The 16,548-nt window shown below is 41.7% G+C and overlaps 2 protein-coding genes across 3 annotated transcripts; both read right to left on the reverse strand.

Moving 5' to 3' along the window:
- Window positions 1-716: 716 nt before the first annotated feature.
- LOC146981417 (kinesin-like protein KIF27) lies at window positions 717-9,607 on the reverse strand. 2 transcript variants are annotated; one of them, XM_085786585.1, is made up of 15 exons: window positions 9,126-9,607; window positions 8,132-8,341; window positions 6,586-7,595; window positions 5,731-5,874; window positions 5,392-5,568; window positions 5,046-5,248; window positions 4,620-4,741; window positions 4,382-4,519; window positions 3,913-4,124; window positions 3,500-3,541; window positions 3,166-3,336; window positions 2,888-3,079; window positions 2,548-2,769; window positions 1,726-1,924; window positions 717-1,586 (listed from the first exon to the last, which is right to left on the reverse strand). In XM_085786585.1, exons 1-15 carry the CDS (start codon window positions 9,421-9,423, stop codon window positions 967-969), a joined length of 3,960 nt encoding a protein of 1,319 aa, XP_085642711.1. In that variant the 5' UTR covers window positions 9,424-9,607; the 3' UTR covers window positions 717-966. The 2 variants fall into 2 exon arrangements, with proteins under 2 accessions (XP_085642711.1, XP_085642712.1); XM_085786586.1 differs by having other exon boundaries at window positions 8,132-8,332; window positions 9,126-9,483.
- A 925-nt stretch (window positions 9,608-10,532) lies between these two features.
- Window positions 10,533-16,335, reverse strand: qng1 (Q-nucleotide N-glycosylase 1). The gene is made up of 7 exons (XM_085786587.1): window positions 16,270-16,335; window positions 14,868-15,065; window positions 13,852-13,998; window positions 12,598-12,710; window positions 11,853-11,996; window positions 11,128-11,323; window positions 10,533-11,026 (listed from the first exon to the last, which is right to left on the reverse strand). Exons 2-7 carry the CDS (start codon window positions 15,055-15,057, stop codon window positions 10,797-10,799), a joined length of 1,020 nt encoding a protein of 339 aa, XP_085642713.1. The 5' UTR covers window positions 15,058-15,065; window positions 16,270-16,335; the 3' UTR covers window positions 10,533-10,796.
- Between the last annotated feature and the right edge of the window lie 213 nt (window positions 16,336-16,548).

Genomic DNA, 16,548 nt, shown 5'->3' on the forward strand with positions numbered 1-16,548 from the left:
AAAACATATTAACTGGTCTAAGTGCTAAACAGTGCCAAAAATCAAAGCTTAAAACCAAAGTATATAATTTCTTTAAATTATAGGTTGATGAACATATTTTCTCTAACGTTATCATATTTCCTTAAACTAATAGTGGTGTGAAAGTAGGCAAATATGTTTAGTGGATGCAGTCTGTGATAACCTTTAAGTGATCTTAAGTATTATAAGTACAGAAATAATCTAAGAAAAGTGCTTTTTTCCTCATTCTCACACAAGATTGTCAGTTATGCATAAACAATATAACAGTGTGTGTCAGAAAAAATGCATGGCATTGCAAAGACATCTTTTTGTCTTATATTCTGTCTTCATGTCACAAACGTGAAACATAGGATCACCAAGTTTAGGTGGACAAAACATGAAATGTGCAGCGTTGTATTTCAGTGTGGGAAAGCCCAGACAAAAATCTACAGTATATTTGCAAAAACTGATGTTTTGCCCTGTTCTTCTGTGTAGAAACACTGCCAAGTTGTTGTGGGAAGTGTGACCACCATGAAAGACACAGCTATGACAAGTGGTTCATTGTGAATCAACCACATTCCTAAACTCTGCAGTTTTTCATGGCTTAACTATTCAGTAGTATCTAATGCCCAAGAAAGGACAATCTGGACTGTCCAGGGAGAACTGAGAACAAAAATTTAAAAAAACACAGTCACAGTATATTGTGATAATGGACATGCATTTTTTTAATTCTGGGAAGTGAATCAACTGTGGCACCTTTCCCTGACGTCAGAGCCCCACAAACTCCTTAAAGTAGGTATTTTCCAAGTACATTTAAAAAAGATGCTTAAGATGAGAGGAAGCAGCGTGTCATACACAATAAGTTTTCTCAGTAGTCATTCATGACACAAATTGTCTTTTGCTTATTACTACCTAGTTGGAATGTTTTGTCCACGTTACTGCTGTCAAGTGACTGCAAATCATGCAGCATCATCTGTCAGTGTTTCTGGACACCTCTATGGAGTCCTCGAGTATTGATTCTGTGCTGGTATCCAAGAGAGACGGCCGCTGCCTCTTTGTGGCAGAAGCAGAGACCTGCAGATCAGCTGGACAGATCTCTTTCAGTTCTCTGCGACACAGGCGGACTGGTGCCATTTCTAAACTTTCCCCACTGTCTCCCTCACTCCTCTCCAGGGACTGTGTTTGTGTGAGCATCTGATTGTATTCAGGCTTTGTCTCTCTGTGTGCTTGTGGGTCACAAGATGAAGATGGACTGGGGGATTGTGCATGTCTCCTATGAAAATCTAACTGTATCCCCTTGGCCTTTGGCTCAGCGTGTATCTTTGTGTGTGTTGTTGCTATACGTGTCCTTGTAGGTATCTCTTCAGTTTGCACCCTGGATTTGCTTGAGCTTGAGTGTACCTGCATATTGTGTGTTTGTTTGTGCTCCTGTCTGTTTAAGGGCTGATCGTCAGAGTTAAGTGGGCCACTGGAAAGTTCTTTGAGTTTCTTTTTGAGCTGCCGACTGGAGCTCTTGTAGAAAAACAGTTCTTTCTCCAGATGCTGCAGTCTGTCTTGGATAGCCTGCTGTGATTCTTCTGATCCACATTCTAACATGCACACACATGCCCACAAACAAACAGGCACAGAGAAACAAAGTAAATGAATCAGCAATATTTATGACATGATTTCTGTACAAAAAAAAAAACTTTTACATTTTTGTTTACCAGCCTAACCAAATTCTCTCACCTTGAAGTTGCTGCAGGAGTAACTGGATGTTGTTCTGGTGATCTCGACTCTGCTGGGTGAGCCTGCGGTCTGCATCCAGTGCCAGGCGCTGCATGGCAGCCTCCATCTCCCTCAGTACCCCCTCTTGCTCCTGCGCCTGAAGCTCCAGCTCTTCACAACGCATACGCAAATGGCACTCTGCCTCACGAAGACGAACAACCTAGAGAGGATGATAACAGGAGCCAGAAAAGAGTGCAGAGAAACACATATTATTACACAATATTATTACACAATATAATTACAAAGATATTGGCTGAATCTTGTACTTTTGTTTACTCTGACACTTGCAAAGAAAAAAGGAAGGACAGAGCAAAACAAGTGGGAGGGATTTCATCATGATATAATGATGCAAACAAACCTCCTGAAGAGAAGTTGGTGGTTTGATATTTAAGACATATCAGATCAGCATAGGCAAAGCAGAGGGAGGGCAAAGGCATAATTTAATTAGCATTGCAAAAATAGTTCTGCTTCATTTCTGACTCATCTTTGACTCAAGCACATCACCTGGGGAGAGAGGCAGGGGAAGGTAAATGGCAAAGTACGAAGATGAAAAAAATAGAAACATAAACTTTCTACAGGAACAGGAAAAGAGCTCAGCATTCAGTTTCCATCTCACCATGGTAGAATTTATTTTTCTTATTGAGTCAAAGACAATGCAAAGTGCAGGCTTTGAGTATATGAAATAGAAAATAATCGGGAGTAAGTGAGTAATGGTAACATGTCAGCTTGGAATGTAGCGAGATGTGTTGCCACGCATCCATGTGTGCACGCATTTAGTTTTACCTTGTTGAAATATTTGACAAGCAGCTCCGAAGCCTCTGGTGGTGTCAGCTCCTTCAGCCTCCTGAAGACGTCACAGAGTTGGGCAGGTTCGGTGCTTTGTGATGAAGCGGAGTCTGTGATTACCAACTTCTTCTGTTTGTCCTGGATGAAGCAGTTTTTAAACTCCAGAGCTGCATCCAGAGCTTCAATAGCTTCCTCCATCTGGAGCAGGACATGGCTCTCCTACATAAGAATACACAAAGTCAAAGCGCACCAAGTTTAGTTTACGAAAACCTGTGATATCCATAAATTGCATCAAGTGTTAATTCCATTTAATACAACACATTTCCTACTTTCTGACCTCCATAGAGAGTACTCTGTTTTCCTTTAACTGTGCATCCAGAGTGTCTCTCCTCTTTTGAAGCATGTCTCTCTCCTTCTCCAGTTCCTCTTTGGTAATTCCTCCTGTGCGCCTTCCAGTGCCACCGCTCTGCAGGTGCTCCTCCACTGACTCCAGCTGCATCGACACACGCAGCAGGTCCTGACTCAGAGCCTGAAAAGACAGTGACAAAAAGATTTAAACATTGTATATACGTGTAACAATATAAGCTGAATCATAATAGAGATAAACAGGCTGACCTGACTGGAGCTTAGCATCTTGACCTCCAGTTTCTTTTTCTCTTGTAGACAGGCTTCTCTGCGTAGGACTACCTCCTCTCTTCTCCTCAGCTCCTCCTCCAGCTCTTGTAGCTCTGCTCTCCTCCGGAGCACACGCTCCTCCTCCTGCTCCAGCCAACTGCTGTCACATAGCTATAGCGAGGACAAGGGGGAGAAAAAGGATGTAGGAGTGGGAGGGGAGTAAAAGGACAAAAAAAATTAAGAAGATAAGAAGCAATAAGAAGATAGAGGGAGGGAGAAGTTGTATGTAAAAGAAACTTGGTCAAGATGTCTGGTGCTTTACTTAATCGTTTACCTTTTCCTTTGACTCTTCCTGGTGTTCTACTGCTCTTTGCTCCTATTAAAAACACACACATGTTAATAATTTACCCACGCTGTGTCAATTGTTAGGGCACTGAATTGTTTTTCATTCAGTTTTCAATTTGTTTATTTTTGCACATCAACCAAAATAAATCATTTTGATGATTATATGAGCAGAGATGAGCTTTACACAAGACTTTTTCTACTACATAATCTAGACACCATGTTTGATGTTACTGGGTTCCTCTTTCAAGGCTTAATAATCAGCATGCACATTCTCCTTCGGGTGGTGCTGGGAGCAGATCCCCAATCAAGTTCAACATAAAAAATCAACACTTGCTCCTGCACTTACTTGAAGCTCTTTTATTTAGTTAACGTTTCGGTCTATTGACCTTCATCAGATCATACCCCACTTTGGCCAAGTTCTATGTTGTCGTCAGCAGTCTGTCTTAGGTGCCTTAGGCTGGTCTGAAGCTGCACCCTCTGTAGTCTCCTGAGCTGAAGGCTTCGATACATCTCCGCCCGGACCTCCCGGTTCTGCATGGCAAGTCTTGCCAACACACCGGTATCTGTATCATCTCTGTAGTGTCCATTTCGGTCCACCGCCTGGATCTTCTTGTCTGTCAGGCAAAAACACGCATTTATAGATGCAGGTATTGCTCAAATAATTTAAGAGGCATAGACGGAAAACTTCCATTTGTGGTTGCATTAAATAAATAAATAAACATAATTTACGGATCTATTCAGTGGCTTTATCACCAAAATAATACTTTCAACAGAAGCCTCTGTATATGGATACTGCTAAAACTCCTCACAGAACTTGAAGAGTCATAGACAGCAATACACAATATGTATATTTGTATCGTCATATAAGCACCAGTTTTGTCCAGCTCTGTGATGAGCTCCTCTTCTATGCGCATATTGACTGTCAGATCTTGAATCCTTCTCTGAGTAATGCTGGCTCTTAGTCTGGCCTTCATCATATGGCGTTGTTTTGCATAGTTTTCATTGGTCCCTGTGAAGAAATAGTAAAGATATAACAGCAAAGAATTTCTTGGATAAGAGAACAAAGACAGGAATGCTGTCAAATAAAGTCAAATCCTTGTTAAGTATACCTGAGGCTCCCTGAGGCCTCTGTGCTAATGGATGTCCATTAGCTGCTTGATCTAGTCCAGTGTTTTTCTCTTTCAGAGCTGATTTCTTCTCCCGACTGGTCCATGTTCGGTTTAAAGAACGCCTGGAGTAACATCACAGCATTTGATTAGTAAGATCAGTTTGGATTAACTTACTGCTGTAAGGAAAAGCAGGCTTACTGAATCAAAGACTATTGATGGACCTTTTGGATTAAAGTGACACACTTGGATTAGATCCTAGTATCAGTGATCTAAAAGAGCATCTTAATCAACGTTCAAGAAAAAAACATGTCTAATTTAGCAATAAATAGTTATTTGGCAGCACATGAACAAAAACTTTGGGGCCTTTCAGGCCGTTGACCAAAATCTGTGATAGTGAATCACTGTTGGCTTCAATAACACACTCACCTAAATGCCATTTTGGTCACAGAGTCCTCATCCTCATCCTCATCCTCCTTCTCTTGACCCTTGTCTTTGGTTTCTGTCTGTTGTTTTATGAATGGACAGTACACCTCATCCTTTTCCTCAAGCTTAGCCAGAAGGAGATGACCACGCATCTTAAAGGCTGCCATCACCCTCTCCAGTGAATAGGCTGGGGGGCTGGAGTGAATCTACAAACACACACATGCATACAGACAGAAACATGTATGCACATAGTAAGTGAGTGGATGCACAGCACATGTAAATACATAACAGAGTCAAGTGTATCTGGTTCAATAGACACACAGAACAAAGCAGTGCAGTTGCCTTCTACCTTCCTGGGAGCGATGCGCCCACAGCTGTGTCTGATCGGAGGGACACTGTGAGGTCTCCTGTCTGAGTTCCCAGAAGCCACTGCTTCCAGTGCTGCCCCTGAGGTTGCACCCTGAAAAGTGACGAGGTCGCTGTGAAGACGATCAATCAGAACCTGCTGGTCTAACAGTTTTTCTGTCTGAAGACATTCACACACAAACGTGCACACAGGAATGTATATTAGCAAAAACAAAAAAACGTATTAAATTCTAGGGCAGTTTCAAAGTTTTATGTGTAAATTAAATTTGCTAAATGCTAATTTCTCTACAGAGCTGCCTTCACAGCTGTTCTTCTTCCTCACCTGTATACGATTATGTTCCTTTTCTTCCTCTAAGGCTTTGAGGTGAGTTTTGCTCTCTTGAAGAAGCCTCTCAACATCTTTTTGTACTTGTCTCAGCTCTGCATTTTTCTGCTCCAACAGCTGCTTCTCAATGTTGAGAGTTTCCTAAGGGTAAGAGGAGGTAACAGACGAAGTATAGCTTTTTTTATACTTTGTTAGGTGGACATTTTATCATTGATCTTTCTCAGAGTCAGCTTTTTGTGCCTGTGCATTTTAATGGTCCAATGTATCTGTTCACGTGATCTCATCGTAGCCTCCCAGGGATTGAAGGATGTCACAATGGAAATGTTGACTTTTCATAATGGAAAAAAACACAGTACATTTTGATTCCTATGGGTGTGCCAGAGAGCCAGCAGAAACAGCACTAGGACCTGCTGAGGATGCCACATCTAAATGTGATGTTATTAGTTACACCTAACCAGTACTGGTTTCCTAAATGCAAAAGGCTGCACTCTTTTCCATTATACCGCAACGCTAATAGCACTGCTCCTTAAAAGGTATGAGAAGAGCAAAATGACAAGGAGATGACAGGTGGTTAATTGGCAGTCTGCACACTGTCTGTTTTAATCAATTCTAACTACAGTATTTTCTAAAAAAAAAAAAAAAAGAAAGAAAAAAGACTGGAGCAGAGTAGGGTTTGAATAAATGAATGACAGAAAGTGCATTAGTAACCTTATTAGTGGCATCTCAGCTTGCACTTTGAGTTAAGATGGACAATGCCATTGCACAGTTGAATATAGCCTATGTGTTATAGATTGTGGACCAGTTCCCCTCAACTGTTGGATAAAATAAACATGTGTAACCTTCTGTCATTACCTGGCATTGGTGGAGGTCTTCTCTGAGCTTCAATATTGTGAAATGTCCGGGCTGGCCTCCATTCCCTTCTGAACAGTCCTTATCATTGATTTGATGTGTGTTATTTACAGCTGTCAATCTCTCCTGCCAGTCTTGGAGTCGCTGTCTGAAACATTGACTTGAAGAGGGGCCAGAGCGATCTGCAAGAAGAACTGCAGCCTCTTGTGCCAGGAGGCAGTAGTGTAACGATCGCTCTTGGTCGATCTTCTGATCTGACTCGGTTGTCCTCATCTGACTGGTCTGTTTGATGGTCTCCATCTCACCATCTCCTCCACCTGTCCTCTCCCTCTGCAACTCCATCTCTCTCTCCTTCTCTTTCAGGCATTCTCTAAGCGTCTTGATTTCATACTCGAGCTCCCCTAGTCGTGCCTCGCTGGGGTCCCAGGCTGAAGGACACGATCTAAGCTCGGGAAGAGTAGATATCACTCCAGGACGGTTGCGAACGTGACGGGCCTTGGATGCAAACTGCAGGACACAGACAGTCTCAGCTACGCTGTAGTGAGAGGGGCTTACACAGGCCACCATCAATGTATGCGCAGTGCCCCCCAATGAGTCACGGAGGAGTCGGGTGAGCTTGGCAGCACGGTATGGTATGTGTGCACTGTTGCTGTTGCCGTTGTTACCACGGCGGGTTCGAGCAGGGTCAGACAGGGCACGAATAACATTTCCCAGCGCAAGCAGACCTGTGTTGATATGAACAGACTCTTTGAGCCGTATTCCAGTGTTGCCGGTTTTTCCAGCACGTTCTGAGCCTGCCAGGTCGACCAGACAGAGTTTGGAGGAGCAAACAGACTTTAAGGAGGAGCTGTTGCTGCAACACTGGATGAGCTGAAGGGTGAGAATGGCATGAGAGCGACTGGAGTGCTCGTTCATCCCCGTGGTACTGGTGCGTCGCAGGGCATTACCCATCTCTAGAACACTGAGCAGCTCCTCTGCTGAGTTCACAACCACCTCTTTGGCTCCCACCACCACTGAAAACACACAATTGAAACATTACTTTCTCCCAGAGTACAAAATAATGGCTAAAAGTTGTTTGTTTCTGATTCATTAAATGAACGAGTTTACATTTTAAGATCAGTTTACTAATTAGCAGCTTACTACAGCCTGTAATTCACCACCCAGGTTCTCTTATGGGCTAGGAGACTAAAAAGTTACTACAGAAACCAAGTGGACAATCCTGAGGAGCATGATGGGAAGTGTAGGCTAGCGTGTGTTTGGACCTAAATACTACTACAAGTCACAATAAACTGGCCTCTGATGTATGAAAGTGACCTTTAAATGTGTAATGCTGACTACAGTACCAGAAACATGACAAACAACTTAGTGATGCGATGAATGAACAAATGTCCTTAAATAGGATAAATAGCTGGAGGGTGGTTACAAGGACTAATCCAAACAGGTAACACACAGATATGAGTCATGTTGTTTGTTTAGGATCATTCCATAACATGTATGTGACGCAGATAATAATAAGTTCACATTATGTCACATTTGTCTGTCACTTTACCTGTGTTTCCCTTGTCATCCTCTCTGATATGAAGGTCTTTGTGCAAGGTTTTCAGCTCCAGCAGGTCTCGCAGCTCCTCCTTATACAGCTCCATGTATGAGACCCGGACTGTGGCTTCCTCACCATCACTGTTTTTCCTCTTCTCCTCCAACAGCGCAAACACACCCTGGGCCAGACGGTCAATAATTCCTCCCTCTTCGTCTGCCAAACCTTTCGGGAGCAAGAGAGACATAGTAATAAAATAAAGAAATAAAAAATAAAAACAGAGCATGAAACATTAGAAAATATCTTCTAGGTCCAAAGTCTATTGTGAAGCATCACACTGAGAGAATAATGGTCAGAACACCCCACCCAAAACAAGAACAAACCATTAGGTTTACATCTTTGTCCTCAGGGCACAACTAACAATTATCACTTCACCGTCACTGAATCTTGCTGATTGGTGTCTAAATCAAGTGTTTAGTCTCTCAACCATAAGGAACTAGGAAAGAAAGTGCTGCTTACAGCCTCACACAGTCAAATGTCACCTCCTCAAATGTCTCATTTTATACAACCAACAGTTCAAAGATATTCAGTTTTCTGTGATATAGTACAAAGAAAAGCATCAAATACATTGTTGTCTTCCAGATCTGTTTTCTTTCTAACCTCAGTCAGGGCTCCAGACTAACTTTGAGCACAAGCAGAAAATTTAGGGGCGCACACTGTAAATCGACTTAGAAAGCAAATATTCACATTTCCTTTTCATTCATGATCCTCACACACATTGGCCTGTCACCTGTAATGACAGAGTCCAGATTATTTGAGTCTGTCCCCTTCTTCCACGTTCCACGCAAAACAAAACAAAACAAAAACAATTTACTGGTTACACATCTGCCAGTAGATTAAAAATTAACTTGCACTTTCTTAAATTTTAGGGGCTGAATGCCCTCATTTAGAGGCAGGCTGGAGCCCTGCTGCTTATTACAGGATGAAAACATGATGTGCAGCAGCTTACCCAGGTTGCCCCCTCTGAGTGTGTACGTCTTCCCGGACCCTGTTTGTCCGTAGCAGAAGACGGTGGCATTGCAGCCGTCGAGCAGCGACTCCACCATCGGCTGGACGCAGGACTCGTACACCTCATCCTGGCCGGCTGTCGGTCCAAACGCGTGGTCGAAGGAGTAGAGTCGGTCGGTACCGAGCATCACCTGCGCCGTGCCCGGCACCACCCGCACACACACCTGGTGGCTCTGGAGGACTTCCCTGGAGAGCAGCGGCCGCACACGGACCGCCACTCGCACACACACCTCGCTCATAACGATGAAATGCGGTTACACGGCTGCCGAGTCGTGGTGAAACTTCTCATTTCAGCTCGCTAACTTGCCTGATGATGAATTAAGTCATTTGGTTTGTTGTTTCTGTTGTTGATATAACTTTGGTACTGTCCCGTTTGTTGTCGCTTTTCGGTTGCCCGGGAAACCGCCGTCGCTGTGCAGCAGCAGCAGAGGAAAACAGGAGAGGCATTCAAGAGTTCACGTGGAGGACTGACCGAGTGGCGCGTGAAGGCAACAGCGCCACCCAACGCCTGACCCCACTAACTACCAAAAATACATTGTTAAAATTGTGAAAACCTTATCCTGAAAATAAATAAATAACGCTGACCAAATTATTAATTTAAAGAAAAATACAGCGTTTTGCATTTTAAAGGATACGTATAAAACTTATGTCTGCCTTAAAATGACAGTTGCCCATACAAAAATGTCTTTCTAATGCGAAGGATGTGTAGGCTTTGTAAAACCTTACCTGAGGCTTTGGCCATTATCCTCGCAAGCCAGACTATATCATTAAAATGTATATAGCTATATTTGCTACAAAAAGTACAAAGATGGAACTCTAATAAAATGATGGAAATAATGATGAAATAGCATTTTAATTCATATGAACAGAGTTTTAATATAATTTGTTGTATTTTATATTTTACCTAATTTTTTATTGGATTAATTATTTTAAAATAACTATAATAATTTGGTTTGAATTTTTTTAGGCTTCAAGTTATTTCTATACTTTACAGCAACACATTATACATTATACACAGAAATATTAAATATCTAATTTATATTTGTCCAAAAACATTATTATAATAGTAGTCAAAAGTCATGTGGACATATCTATTTTGTGAACAGCTTTAATCAAATTTAAGGTATAGTAGATTTGCTGATGTATGAATTTCTTTTTAAGTGTTACCTCATTTAAGGTGTTCCTTCTTGACAAGATCCCTGGAAATTAATCTATTGTTACACTGCTATTATACAATATGTAACCAAAATATTTTATTTTCAGTCTGGTGTCAATTCAAATCACTGCAGATATGCAGTGTATGCACACATAGAGTTTATCATCACTTGCACTTGATTATACCAAGCAGTTTGTTAGAAAATTCTCCATCTCATCAACAGTTAACATTTCAATTGACTGTAAATGGACAACAACATTAGTGCTACGCCTACCGCCCACATGGATGAAGCTAAATTAAGCTTCACACCTGTTTCCATTACAGCTAGAGAAAAGCCCATTTGTACATATATCTGGCACAGAGACATACTTGGCTTTATCCCAGGGAAAGGCACCGGTGCCAAGGCTGCACACTGGGAAGTGCTGCCTACTGTATGTGATGCTGCCAACCACCTCCTCAGTAGTAAATACACCGTGTGTGGTGAATGGGAATGTGAGCCATCTCTTTGTGGTGCTGCTTGGCATAAGGCCACAGGTAGAAGTCGATGACTGCGGAAGTGATGTCACATGTCTGTCCGTCTCTCTCCTGCACCAGCTTACAAAGTCTGTGTTTGATCAGCTCCACCGACCAAATCGAACAACCTCGGATCTCAACCTCTCTTCTGTCCCCTGAAGGTAGCAGCTCGCCTGAAAGAAATGGGAGACAAGCGCATAAAACAAAGAGTGGTTATATCATACTATTTTCAAAGGATTCATTTCTTTATGCACACTCCACTTTCCTGTCTCACCGTTCTCCAATGTTTTCATCAGTGTATCTGAGTATCTTAAGGCTCCGAGGTAGACAAGAGCCTGTGGGACCCTGTAGTCTGCAAACATGGTGAGCCAGTCCATGTTAATGAGGTTTCCCTCTCCTCGGGCCTCCATGACACCCCAGAAATCGGCCACCAGGATCTGCGCTCGCTTGTAGAGTGAGATTCTTGTCCCCTGAAAGAAACAGGACACTGTACTCTACACTCTTCTGATGCTGTGCTGTTTGTTCAAATGTCTATTGATTTGTTCTCAAGCCACTGCTTTTTATCACTTGACTTTTGCCATTACTATTTTTTCTTGTGTGCAGAGTATATTTGCTTCTTCACTGACAGTAGAATATGAGGAGAGCCATGGAAATGTTGCCACACTGTCTTTGACCAGGAGATGGAACTCTAACATCACAATTTATCTTCTCCAAATACATATAATTATCTTAGATCACACATACATCCTATATGCACAGTGCATTCATTTTGCAAGCATTGAATTCAGCACAAAAGCTGATATAACTAGTCGCATCTGCACTGAAGATGAAAAGCTCAAAGCTAAACATTGTTTAATGGACACCAACCCAACAGACATCATGATCATTTTGCCATCTGAGATGTTGCAGTCATTCAAAATCTTGTTGAAAGACTAAAATTTCTGTAACCAGACAAAATCTCTATGAAACCTGTTAGAAAAGGTCCGTTACAACTCTCACCTCATACACAGCTTCGTCCCTGTAGGAAGGGATCTTCTGCACGATGAGCTCCACCATCTTCCGGGCGTCGTTCCCGGCTCGGCTGATAAAACTGCGGAAGCTTCCGCCGTGTTCCAGCAACACACGACCGCCTTCAGTCAGCACCTTGTTAGACAGATTCAGTTTAAATTCAAGAACGGTGACGAGTAGGAGCTTCACTTTCCATTAGTGTAGAGGAAAAACAACTCGGTAATGGTGTTATGCTGATAGACAAACTACAGTGGTTACATGAGCTGTGATATCAGTTTCCTTAGTTAATGTGAACATTTATGCAAAGAATCTTTCAAAGGTTTCACGTGTGCAAAGCTGCCATATGACAACAACAGTGACATGGAGCAATGTAATCCTTATGAACCCTGCAGGAACGTAAGAGATGATGCTGTTTTTCACAGAACATCCATTTGTCTCTCAGCTTAAAACAAGTGCAATAGTTTTGTGCAACAAAGCTGTTGAGAAAGCAGACTGAATGTACTGGTGTAAAAATAAGCTGGGCATTCAAAAGTGTCAAATGTACCACTTACAGTACAGTCTTCAACAGAAAATGAAAATGCAAGGTGCAACTCCAGACGTCCCTTTCAACATTGTACTGACGATATGTCAAACTCTGATTAAACAAAGTAACATCACTCAAGCGACCTGTGGATTAAATGTATAATTACATCTCTAGTGTTGTGGCAGTCAGGCTTTAATGTGATATTGTCAGCACCTTGTGGCGCTCCTGAAGCATCGGCATGGGTGTCTCGTTGTCTGATCTAAGTGCATGTCCCAATTCCTCCACACTCATCTGTGAGAAGTACTTTGGATCAGTCATGGGTATACCTGTGGCGTGAGGACAAGAGAAGCAGCTAGATAGATTCATATTTAGACAGAGATTACTGGTGAGAGAAACAAAGGAGGGCCACTAAGTTATAAAGTTACAGTGTGCTATAATAACAGGAATATAACTGCACAGTGGCCATTTCTCACAAGAAAGACATATTTTGCTCTGATCTCACGCTGTCGCTGTCAACCCTTGAGATTCACAGACTGGAGAAAAGGTACCTGTGTTTTTCTGAGAGTCTCTTGTAATTATAAAGGCCACAGCGACCACACATTGGGAGCACTATTCCATATGAGACATAATTGATTCATATCCGGAGTCATTCACACTAATTATGAATGATGCACAGGCACATGCAGAGCTACAAGCAATTTCCCAGCAGTCCAAGTTCAAGTAAAGGGCGCATACACAATAATTGGCAACAGCAGTGAAAAATTAAAGCACACAGAAAAGACACAAAAATATACATCTTTTTCTTTGGAGGCTAGGCTTCTAACATAAAGGATGAATCTGTGACAAAAAGGCACACTTGACAAACATCACTGTTAGAGCACGGCCCAACCTTTTTCTCCATAATTCTGACATTTTTATCACTCAGGCAGTTTTTTTTTCTTTTTTCATTGAATAGAATCTGGTTTGTTTTCTGTGTAATTTTGATTAAAATTTGCTCAACAAATGAAAGTAGCAGCTATGATGCATGACGTCAACTTCACACCTGGGAGAGCTGGTCAGACTGTTAAATTGACGTAATCTTAAAAAAAGCAATATGTGTTGTTGTGTGTTTTTTTTTAGCCTTGTCACAATACACTGTACAAGCACCTTCACAAACTTGAAAGTCCCCTGATTCTGTCTATGCAAAGATCCTGATATCACCACAACAGCTGCTGATACAAAAATGGCTCAGACTTTCCCTTTTTATGAAAAACAGACTAACAAACATTCTACCATAATCTCATGTTGGCTCTTTGGTTGTAAAATTTGAAGGGTCATCCTGAGAAAGAGAACTGGTTGTCAGCTGTTATTCAAGGGGTTAAAGAGCATTAGCCTGTGTCAGTTTCATCACTTTATCACATCAAAAAGCTGAATGCTGGTGTTCACACATCATTTATTCATGCGATATAGTATTGTACGTGCTCTCACCTTCCTCCATGGCCCTGGTGATGGCTGCACATAGTGTCATGTAGCCTGTGTACGTGGTCCCTTCATAGGTCACCTCACACTGCTGACTGTCATTCTCTGGCCAAAAGGAGAAGTTCATGGTGTCTACAACGAACACCCAGTTCAGAGCCTGCAAAGTCAAAGGACACAAGTTATTGAGAGAGAGAGGGGAAGGAAAAAAGCAGAAAAGCTGACAGAGCTCCAAAATGCTTGAACAATGTGGTAGAAAATAACAGTATGGTTAAATGGCTAAAAGGCACTATACAGTTTCTCCAGCCTGAAGATAATTCATTTTGATGACTCACATTAATAATGAACTAAAGAGGATGGAATATTATTTTTCCATCAGCAGGCTTTTCATGAGTTTTTTAAATTATTTCCAGTGAATAGGAGTCACCAGGTAATGACCTTATATAATTTGATTTAAAAGAAGAACTTGACTGTTTTTTGACCTGAAGATAAAAACCGTAATAAAATGTATTTTTTAACTAAGGCTGCAACTAATGATTTTCTTTGCTATTGATTAATCTGCTGATTATTGTTCAGCTTTATCGTTTAAATGTGACAGACTAGTGAAAAATCCCTGTTACAAATTCTCAGGGCTTTTCTCTTGGTTTGTCCAACCAACAGTCAAAACCCCAATGATACTTTATACTGAAATGATAAACACAAGTCACATCAAATAATGCTTGATAAATGAAAAGATTAATCGATTATCTAAATTGCTGCTCAGGGAATTTTCTATTGATTGACTATTCGGTTAACTCATTGTTTAAGCTGCTGTTAACAAACAAACTACAATTTCTCATCAAAATGTCTTAAATGTAGACATGGAGACAAACCCTGACGATGCTCAGTCAGAAACCAGAGCATACAGGATTGCAGTAGTACCGTTGCCTTCATTTCACTGAACACACCGCATGTTCTTCACCACTTTTGCACAATATAAAGATTTATTTAGCAGAGTGGGGGGCCCCAGCTGTTGAACCATTGACTCCCCTGGTCAGAAGTGGGCACTGGGGCCAATGGGTTTGCCGTCTTCCAGCCACTGGCAGTGAGAGCGTCACTGAGCCGGAGGGTGTAGAGCATCTCCGCCACCTTCTGCACTCCCTCCTCCTCCACAAACACATCCCGACTCCGCTCCGCTACGAACTGGCCAGACTCACGAGGAAGCAGAGATGTTTCCATGATGGATACTGAATAGAGCAGAAACATAACTGAAGGAACGCAAGTCTGCAAACATGTACAAATATTAATAGCCTACATTCTTCATCAGTGCCCAGCTCTAGTCTATAGGGAAGTTACTATGACAACAGTCATTTGCAAAATAAACCAAGTACCTCCAGTGAGAGACAGACAATGTAAATCCCAGTGCCCTTTTCACACTGAAGCAGAAATATCCTACACACTTCTCCAGGGAAGTGGCATTTTAAAGACTGTCTCCCTGCTTTATTAGATAATTCATAATGAAGATGAAGCTATCTTAACGAAGCAACAACATTTCTCTTTAAAAAGAAAACATTGCGTGAGTTTACAAAGTTACAAATTTTCCTTTGGAGGAAACTATGGACCTTGTCCTTTACTCAAGTGGGGTTCTGTATTTACTCAAGTATTTTCACTTTAATGCTGCTTGTCACTTATACTCCACCTTTGTGTTTTTATTCATTTGATTGATAAATTAGGGTATAAAATACAGCCCAATGGGTTGTAAAAGAGCCAGAATCAGCTTCACTTCATCCAACTGTTGCACTTAATAACAATGGTATAATCAAACCCTATAGGAATTTAGCCTGGTCAGTGGGCGCTTCAACTATAATATTGAAATAACTTTTGCTGGTAAAACTTAACATAGCCTACCTTTACTTAAGTACAATGTTAAATGCATAACTTTTAAAGTGTAATTCTACATGTCACTGATTTTAATATTTCTTCCACCACTGTTTCTTGTGTGGCATCAGTGCATGGTCTGCATTCGTCTTCCTCCACATTAGAAACTGTAGCCTATGTCTGACCAGTGAGCAGTGACTGTGTGTTAATGGTTCCTCTATCAGAGTGGTCGCAGTTTTAACATGCTGGCTTACTGATTTTCATTGATTTTTCACAGGTCTTTCTGTGATGAGTCACATGTTTCACTCTCCTCTCTGAGGGGGACATGTGAAAAGAGCACTTAAAAGTCCATGGGTCAGTCTGCAGCTCAGAGAACTTACGTCATACGTTTCATTGATAAAGTGTAAGAGCAAAGTGCACAACAGGACATGAGCGTCAACAGCAGTACAGACCACAGGTACAGACACTACTGAGCTCCTACCACCACGTGCAACAACACGCACTTTTAGAGACAAACCTCCCGTTCAGCTGCATCTGATTCAACTGAACAACTGAACAGTTTCCTTCACTTACCGATCAAAGTAGGCTAAGTCAGACCGTGCAAACTCTTCCTGCGTTGTGTTTCCACTACCTGGTTTTCAGCTGTTGACCAATCAGAGCCTCCCTTGCGGAGTCATCGCAGACCGATGGACCAATCGTGACAAGCCAAGAGAGGAAACAGAAAAAAACAATTTCCGTTATGCACACACTAGATAATTATTACGGTAACTCAATCTTTATCTTTTTATTAGGGCCACGGGCAATCTCACCGAGCCCCCGTTATTGTGTGGATTTCTTCTTATTCCTCTTCCG

The sequence above is a fragment of the Trachurus japonicus genome, chromosome 9 (assembly GCF_045865225.1).
Source record: "Trachurus japonicus isolate A0001 chromosome 9, Traja_1.0".
Classification (NCBI taxonomy): Eukaryota; Metazoa; Chordata; class Actinopteri; order Carangiformes; family Carangidae; genus Trachurus; species Trachurus japonicus.

Excerpts from the sequence above, each read along its gene's own strand:
- LOC146981417 (XM_085786585.1), bottom strand. The coding sequence starts at position 9,423 with ATGAGCGAGGTGTGTGTGCGAGTGGCGGTCCGTGTGCGGCCGCTGCTC. Across the intron at positions 4,520-4,619 it reads GAGGCCTCAGGGAGCCTCAG|GGACCAATGAAAACTATGCA; the intron begins GTATACTTAACA and ends ATTTCTTCACAG. Across the intron at positions 2,770-2,887 it reads ACAGAGTACTCTCTATGGAG|GAGAGCCATGTCCTGCTCCA; the intron begins GTCAGAAAGTAG and ends ATTCTTATGTAG.
- qng1 (XM_085786587.1), bottom strand. The coding sequence starts at position 15,057 with ATGGAAACATCTCTGCTTCCTCGTGAGTCTGGCCAGTTCGTAGCGGAG. Across the intron at positions 13,999-14,867 it reads AGTGCCCACTTCTGACCAGG|CTCTGAACTGGGTGTTCGTT; the intron begins GGAGTCAATGGT and ends TGACTTTGCAGG. Across the intron at positions 12,711-13,851 it reads CACCAGGGCCATGGAGGAAG|GTATACCCATGACTGATCCA; the intron begins GTGAGAGCACGT and ends CTCACGCCACAG.